The 9,297-nt window shown below is 33.6% G+C and overlaps 1 protein-coding gene across 7 annotated transcripts in view; it reads right to left on the bottom strand.

Moving 5' to 3' along the window:
• Window positions 1–4,801: 4,801 nt before the first annotated feature.
• Window positions 4,802–9,297, bottom strand: part of LOC137624514 (neuronal acetylcholine receptor subunit alpha-7-like) — a 290,907-nt gene continuing 286,411 nt past the window's right edge. For all 7 annotated transcript variants that reach the window (XM_068355352.1, XM_068355354.1, XM_068355353.1 and 4 more), the window contains one exon: window positions 4,802–5,555. In XM_068355352.1, coding sequence (XP_068211453.1) covers window positions 5,055–5,555 — 501 coding nt within the window. In that variant the 3' untranslated portion in view covers window positions 4,802–5,054. The remainder of the gene's footprint in view (window positions 5,556–9,297) is intronic.

Genomic DNA, 9,297 nt, shown 5'->3' with positions numbered 1-9,297 from the left:
TAAGTATATGCAAAATTGTAATACATGAACAGCGTATTGTACAAAACGCAATTTTACTGCGTCTTACGTTTTCTATAAACGTGTTTATATTACTAAATGAATATCAGACATTAAAATTAGTAATAAAATCGTAGACAGTGAAGTTAATTTCTTCAAAGAGTGCAACACATCACAGAGAGAGAGAGAGAGAGAGAGAGAGAGAGAGAGAGAGAGAGAGAGAGAGAGAGAGAGAGAGAGAGAGAGAGAGAGATGTATCAAGATCACAAGTTTTAAAACTTACATTGTAGAGCATGAATTCCAAAAAAATGTTTCATAAATGGACTGATATAGAGATTTAAGCCTAAGGTAATGATTCTTTTCCAGTGGATGTTTATAAATAGATGGTAACAATATGTATCACCTAAGGCTAGAACTACATAGGAAAGTTCTCTTTTTGAGTGTTGTAATGACAGCAGCATAAGATGGAGAGAAATTGAAGTCGATTAGTGAATGATTTCTATGAATTTAAGATTTTATAGATTCAAAAGTAATTTTCAGAACAATCTGGTTAAGAAATATATTCCTTTGTGTTTCAGGAAATAAATATATTACCTAAATTTATTAGTCAGAGAGAGAGAGAGAGAGAGAGAGAGAGAGAGAGAGAGAGAGAGAGAGAGAGAGAGAGAGAGAGAGAGAGAGAGACCTTCCTTGTGATTCTTGCCTAACTGAGCATTGAGGCTATTCTTCAAGACTGTACATAGCTGTCATACAGGGCCATCATCATCATCTAGTGTTGGAAGCACGGAACGTCGTAAACGATTAACACTCTACTTCTCTAATCACTAATTTGTGCACTGTTGGGTCAAAGCTTCATGACTAGTTTATTAACACACTTAGCCTAAAGTCAGAATAACGGAAGAGAGGAGAAAGAGAGATTTGGAGATGAGAGGTTGAATAGGATGTAAGGAAAAGTAAAGCAAGTTAAGTTAAGGAGGGGTTCTATATATAACTCTTGGGCCAAGAACGTACCATAGCAGGTTTGGTTTGAATAATTTCGGCCATGCAGCCCAGTGGTTGAGCTGCAGAGGACATTCAATGTTCATTTGCAAAGGGGGGGGGGGGCTGCTGTTGCCAACTTATAAAATGTAAAAAGTTGAGTAAAACTACAGAAGTTTTATCATTATTTTTAGATTGAATCTAAATCTTATGTATTTTTGTAGTAATTGAATATAAAACATAAGAAGCCAGGTTACTTTTTAGGCCCAAGTTTGGTGAATAATATTTTCATCTAATTTCTTTCACTTCGTCCCCTCGTACAGATGGAGCTAATGATGAGCAAAATTCAATATAAATTGTCAAACAGTAAACAGATAATATATAGATTAGTAAAATTAGGCTAAAATCAATAAGCTAGTAGTTTGAGTGTGACAAAAGTAATAGCAACGCAATAGGAGTCATAACCTATACACCATAATGTAAAAAACAGCAATATTACTAAGGATAATCTCAGTCAGCTCTGATGTATAATGTTATATTTATGCATTTGATTACTCAACCTTTTATTAGTATATCATTATAACTAGAAAGGCTACTTGGAAAATCAAAGATAAATTTGCAAAGTTAAAGAAATTTGTTTATTTAAATGTTTTGAGTCACTGAGCAAGGGAAATCTGGAAAGAGAGGGGTCAAGGTAATGGAGTATTGTTTATAGTATAAGAAAGTTGGCTGACCCAGTTGGAGGCTATTTTTCTTTGTTTACAGAGCTGACTGTAACTACTCCATTTTACTATGCACAAAGAAAGGTTACAAAATACCTGTATATTAAGTAAATTAAATACAGCACCTTAGGAATGTTGTTACAACCCATTCATTCTTTATGCACCCGCAGAATAAAAGGATAAACAATAGTAAAAAAAAAAATATTTTGACTTGAGTCACGTTGAAAAGCAGGAATTATTATAAACAGTTTAAAAGATCTGCCCTCTCTCCCTTATTTGTCTCAGGTCGAGCAGTACATACCGATTTTATTTACATGGTAAACACATTGTATGATGGGGCTAAACTACTAACTCCTTGAATGTGTATATCAACACAGACATACAAAAAGCCCACACTTAGGACACACGCACGCAGTCATGCACTCAAGGCATAAATAATGCCTAATACAATTATGATACTTTACATAAAATACTGTAAGGTACATAATTCGGGTGTATGAGTGTACCGGTATATTTGAACATAATGCATACGCATTTTGTCAATAATTATTCATTTAAATCAGTCCAATACTGTACTTGGATAACCCATAGAGCTTGTTTGTCCTTACACACACACGCACAATGAATATGCTAAATACTTATTTGAATTCTACTCTAGTTGTCTCTATCTATTGGAATGGTCTTTTGAGCAATGCTGCCATACCGCTGGAATAAACACATTTCAAAATGAAAAAAAAAAGTAAATTAAACTAAAAAGCAGCAAAGAGATTAAATCAAAGATAAAGTTCCATCATTAATTCAATGAGAGATTTCTAACTTTAAATAAAGAATTTCATTCCTTGATTGTCATTTGACATAACATCCCGCTAAATGCATTCTCCAATAAATAGGAAAAAATATATTGAACAGGCCCAAAATGTCACTAAATAGAGCTAGCTTTAGTCACTACTGGCGTATACATATAGGGCTTGTTTTATTTTCTGAAGGGAGGGGGGAAAATTAATGGTTAGGACCCTAAATTCTTATATAACAGTACCTTTATTCTATTTACAAATTAGCTATTTACATGTCGCTGAAGATTATGCTATACAAAATTATTCTCATTTACTGTTCACCTTGTTCACTCGTCTAAAATTATATCATGATGTATTTCATGTGAGCATTAGGAAATACAAATTTAACAACTGTATCAAGTTCCCCAAATATTATAGTATACATTGATAACTTTTCTTACATTCGGAATAATTCTTAGTAAATATATTTTCTTTGGCAAGGTTTATTTGCGTTTTTAAACTTATAAAAACAACAAACTTTTATTTTTTAAAGAAATATTCACCACTTCTATTTTTTTCAAAGAAATATTCACCATTCTCCAAGTTATCATATTTGCCCTGTTTTGGACCTACCCAATTTACGTTACCATCTCAGTCGTCAACTATCTCGAATAGGGTAACAATAATAGACTTGATTGTAACAAAACACACTAATCATTTCCTTAATGCTATCGATGTGATTATAGTTTTCCAACCTTAACGAATCTTTGTTCTAGTTAGAATAACAGATAAAAGAAACTGAGTACCCTGATTGTCAATTGCAGGTGCAATACTATATTTTTTCTATGAACTCCACTTGCTTTTCCACAGCAGATAGCACAAATCCAGAAGGAATTTTATCAATTTAATTTTACATTTGTGAAAATATCTGCGACTCAACTTATTAGATTTCATTTAGTGTTCATCATAAAGTTGTAGGAGAAGCATTTGCTTAAAAAGTCAAATTATCACCGTATTATTTAAAACCTTATACTGTAGTATCGTGTGTAAGGTATGTAGTCATTAACCCTTTTGAGTGAATATTTATACCAGTATTATTAAATTTGTAACTATAAATATTAGGGGGGGAAATTTTTTGTAAATTGCTTGTCTTTAAAAGGGTTTGTTCATTTTTTTTTTTTTCAATTAGATTTGGCGAGTTCAGGTTTGTAAGGAATGTGTTCCCAGATTAAAACTTCAAGTTTCAATTGTAATGATAAATCAGTGTAGTTATTTTTCAGTTAAAGATGTTCCAACTGTTGAAGTGAAAATTTTAACCTTTTTGTAATTTTTTTTTTTTTTTTTTTTTTTTTGAAAAATGGTTACCAAACCATCAATAAATTAGTTTCATATGTGTTTATGATTACAACAATTATTTAAATGTTTTTAATGTTTAGTGAATATTTCACCGGTTTTTCATTATTCCAAATATACCAATCGGTTTTAAATCAAACTTTTGAGAGTTATCACGGATAAAACTTCCCAAGATCTTCAAAAGATAATACAGGGATAGGAGAGGTTCACTGCTCCTTAAACATAGCACTAAGTAATTCCAACATTTCTTGTACAAATTTTATACTTCCAAAGACGAGAAAGACAAGTCAATCCTGCCGATAATTGCAGAAATTTTCCTTCATTACAGATAGGGTCACAACCACAGAAGCATTCTTTTCTTAGAAATAATACCTTTTAATTGAGCCATGAACCCATTTGAGTTATTTTATATCCAGTTTGACTTAATCATACCCATTTAAACAGTGATAGCACCAATACCCGAACTATAGTTAGAAGAGATCATATAACTATTTAAATTTCCTTTCCAAAGTAATTTTTTTTTTCTGAAGAGCATAACATACATCACGAGGAGATCCCATGCTACATATACTTAAGGTTCTAGGTAAAGGACATCAATACAATTTTCAGTATCAACTAGGTCCAGATTTCAGTGTTTCGTTATAATCTTTAATTTAACTGGAAATAAATATAATCTTAATGGGAGTATGTAATATTGTTGAAAACTTATCTTTTAAAGCAACACAAAGCAGTCTGGTATATACTATACTGTACTGTATATCTCCATTGTAAACATTGTAACGAATAGTCTTGTTTCTACTTGCGGATTTTCGCTGACTAATTCTTGTCTCAAGTTCTATTAGTAAATTAACCTTAGGTAACCTTCTTGGAATTAGGTCTCCTACCTTACAAATATTCATCGTAGTAGAAACGATCAAAATCATATGCTAGTTGTATTGATTTTACCTTTTATTTGCAAATAAGCTATAAAAAGATAAGTCTCTAGTATCAAACTTTAATTATAGTCTGTAGCAATTCATATTTTTGGCTTTGATAAATATATAAAACCATAAACGATATTTTATAAAAGATGAATTAGTAACATTTATGTTCAAGTCCAAATGTCAAAACTGTAATAAGAGTTTTTGACCCTACGGAAAGATGGTATTATCACGCAGACCTTAGTTCTATCTACAGTGTCATAATCTACATGTTTTCCTAATGAATTTCCAACAAATTACCCCTCTTAACTCTATGATATGAGGACATGTGGAGCTGATAGTATGACAACTACTGTGGCAACGACGGTGTAAAGAGTAAATGTGATGAGGCAAAACCTGTCTACAACCATGGCTGCAAATTTCCAGTCGACCACTATTTCCAGAATCTCCTCTTCGTTTCTCATCTGGCAAGTGATGTAGCGCAGCTCCCGTAAAATGCTCTGTAGCTCTCGAGTGTTATTGAAGCAAAATGAAGAGTGTGGTGTCATTATAGGACCCCCTTCTTCGTAGGACCTGCCTACGAGCCGAGGATATCCGCCATTGTGTGATGGTGTTCCAGTGCCCATGGCCTGGATCTGTCTAATGTCATCATCAATGTCCAACACATTAGCCAGAAGTGACTTGGACGATCTTTCCTTGAGTTCCAGCTCGCGCATCTTGTTGTTCATCATGATGGTTTTTCTGGTTATCTTCTTGCCCGGACGATTCATTCTTAAAATCCATGGTAACCACTGCAGCAGGAGGCACCGAATCTGCAAAAGACCAAATCCCAGTTCTTAACTTTCACGAATAATGCACGTTACAACACATCAAAATGGCTACTTTTCCTTCCTTAAGAAATGAAATGCAGAGAACATATAAATTTTAAAAAAAATGCAAATGTGAACTTACCTTTTGGTAAGTATTTTTTTTATCATATTAATGAATGGTTCCAACCTCCGCATTATGAAATAAAATCTCAGATTTTTCAGCTATTATTGATGGAAAGATATCATACATGAATAAATCGGTAAAGTGAAATATTACACTGGCAAACCATATTAATAGAATGTAAGAGACTAAAGAAAGTTTTCATTGTGCATTGAACATGGTGAAAATGTGCCATTATAATTTAAGAAACCAATCGTTTGAAAGGAACTCGTACAGCCTTAATATTCTATATCCATTTACTATCACGATCCAAAGTTTCTTTACCCTTATCGTCGAAAGAAAATCTAAGCCAACGGTGAAGAACTAGCCACCAAACATGCGCTAGTTATCTCCCCCTCTCTTACTACTACTACTACTACTGTAGCTACTATTATTGTGGATACAACTACTTACTATTATTATTACTCGTAATACTTACTAACAGTACTGTTGCTTCTACAACTTTTCCTTCTCTATCATATTCTTTCCGACCCCATTCTTTAATTTCCATCATCCTCTCCTTCACTCCTTATCATGGTTATTTAATCAACCTCATAAAACTTCTTGCCTACCCATAAAATAATTGTTGTTGTTTTTTTTCAGTATAATAATAGTCGTTGTTTATTTTTCTGTATAATGATTATCGTCAGTTTTTATAATAGCCAGTGATAATGTTAAGACACTTGGGTGTGTTGTTGGGTAGAAGAGAAAGGGTTGAACTTGTGGGGTAGTGGTGGAAAAGGGGTAAAAATTGGGATGAGACAAGTGACTGGGTAGGAAAGTATAGGAAAAGGGTGATACTGTAGCTCGGAAAAGGAATGAAGAAAATTAAATGAAGGGTCATAAGGAAATTGCAAAAGTAAAATGATGAAACTAGAATAAAAGATCAGTTCCATCCTTTTCGTAATACTAGGCATGCAGTTAATTCCAATACCCGGGCTTTCTCCATCATGAGGTTGAATACTACACAGTATTCTAGAAGTTTTATTCCAGCTGTGACCAAGTTGTGGAATGATCTAATCAGTGGAACTTCTAAAAGTTCAAAGTTGCAGCAAATGTTTTTATGTTGAACAGGCTGACATAAGTCTCTTTATAGTTTATATATGAAATATCTGTTTTAATGTTGTTATTGTTTTTAAAATATTTTTTAATTCATTACTACTTGTATATCGTTTATTTCCTCATTTCCTTTCCTCAATGGGCTATTTTTCCCTGTTGGAGCCCTTGGGCTTATAGCATCTACCTTTTCCAAATAGGGTTGTAGCTTAGCTAGTAATAATGATGATGGTGATGATGATGATGATGATAATAATGATAATAATAATAATTGATAAAATACAGTATATGCTTTAAACATGATAGACTGAAAGACAGAGAGTTTGGCTTTGGCTATTTAAGTAGTTTCCAATTTCCTTGTTAAGATGCTTGGGGTGGAGGAAGAAGAGGGATGGAGAGAGGAACTTAGGAAAGTGATGTAGTAGTAGTAGCAGGAGCAGAGAGGAGTATGAGAGATTAGTAACATGCATTCAGTAGCCAGTTCTTCGCCACTTGCTTCGACTTCCTTACAAGGAGGTGGCAAAGAAGCTTTTGTTTTGTAATTTTTGAGACTGATTGTGACAGGTTAGCCATAGACCCCATAATGTTGTATACAAATCAATCTTCATAAGAAGAATTTGGATATAGAACCACTTAGGGACTTGGACTTATAGAATTTGAGCCATTGCACCCATCATAAGAGCAATTGAGTAAAATTTGGGAAACATATTCCAGTTGCATCACTAAGTAAAAAGTCGAAAGGGGTTGGATAGCATGATTGAATAAAGGTATAAGGAACGGAAATATAGTTGGAGGCTAAAAAGTGGGTACAGCTAATGGGGGAAAGGATACTGCAGTATCCATTTAATAATATTTTCATTACACTATGTTATGAGCATTGATGATATTAACCCCCTATGGGTTGGGGAGAAACACCTATAGGAAAAATAATCTTTGGTATTACAAAATTGTGTCATAACTCGTTAGAAGAACCATTATCTAGGCTATTTGTAGCTTTAATGTTCTTTAAGAATAATTTTAGGCCAGATTCTCCTATTTCTCTTTACGAAGGGATTTCAAGGATCGTCTGCTGATGGTGGTTGCAGGCTTATATTTTCTGTCTATAGCACTTTGTTGCAGTTTTCATCAAATGATACTGTTATTAGCGTGACCCTTGTATATTATGTTCTTTTTTCTGTTGGCTGCTATGTTTCTAGGAGTTCTAAGTTCTATGCTTGGCCAGTGCTGATCAGTGGTATCCTAGTTAAAATTAATTTGATTATATAGATTTATGTACTCAGCTACCTGTATCCTTTTATTTTTGGAACAAGTTCAGCATAGTCATTCTGATTTAGCCTTTCGGTGATGAATATTGGTAAGGCTTATGCCCAATACTTGACTAAGAGCTACCTCATTTGTATTGCTTATTTATTTGGAGTCCCATGCATAGTGTAATAGACTTTAGTTGTGACCAAGGCGTTCTAATGTTTAATTGCTTTCCCTATTGGCTGCCTTTGACTATGGAGTGAATAAAATATGACAGTATTATCAATTTTAGTATTTTTCTTGATTGCAGTTTACATTACTGATTCTAACTAAAACATCAATGCTTTTCAGGCTAATGTTTAAGCTTGAATTACTTGGATTTTTGGTGGTCGCTATTATTTGCAATCATATAGCAATGAATCTCTCTTATTGTTTGTATTTAAATTATTTTTTATGTCAGATAGTAGACTGTTTTATTTTGAACTTTTTCCGTATGGGAAAAGAGTAGCCCTAAAACAATCAAAAATATAATTGTAAAGTTAGCCAAAAGTTTTCTGCGAATGAAATCGTGATTTCTATTGCTGGGAAGAGTCTTCATTTGATATCATCAGAAACACAGAGTTAATTACAGTATCGGTCATTCATCCTCTACATAAGACCATAATAATATGCTCTGGCCATTCCAATACTGCCAGTGGTCCTAATGCTCTCTATTTTTTGGTGAACCAATGTTACCTGGTATCAAATTCCGCATAATTGTTGGAACTCTGGTTCACACAATACTTCTAGGACATACCCCAATAAAACTTCTCCGGGAGCAATTTAAGCCTCATCAGAATTTATCAAAAGTCAGAAATTACAAGGTAAAACAAAGATCTTTCAATTATTCAGTTGGGGGAAATCTAGGCAGCCTGGGTTCTATCAAAGGGTGGAGAAGAAGACTATTTGGAAATGGGAATGGAATCTCCCTAAAGATTATTTAGTCAATTTCCCTTCTTTGGATAGCCATGGATTGGATTTATAGATTTGGGCCTGGGCCATAAGTTGTTAAGCCAATCTCCTGTGCCTCTCATTATGAGAGGCAGTACATCAGCAATAGTCCCAAACAATTTTTTTTTCTTTTTGGGTAAATATGTTTCTAACATTTCTCTTTGAAGTGTGACTGGCATCCTGTTGAAGGAGAAGGTCTGGGCCAGTTGTATAATATAATTATGGCTGCTGATAGTGTTATATGACAATTTACCCATTTCTGTACTGAATATTTAAGGATGACTTGATTTTAGT

The sequence above is a fragment of the Palaemon carinicauda genome, chromosome 31 (genome assembly GCF_036898095.1).
Source record: "Palaemon carinicauda isolate YSFRI2023 chromosome 31, ASM3689809v2, whole genome shotgun sequence".
Taxonomy (NCBI): Eukaryota; Metazoa; Arthropoda; class Malacostraca; order Decapoda; family Palaemonidae; genus Palaemon; species Palaemon carinicauda.
This window is presented reverse-complemented; position numbering and strand designations above follow the sequence as displayed.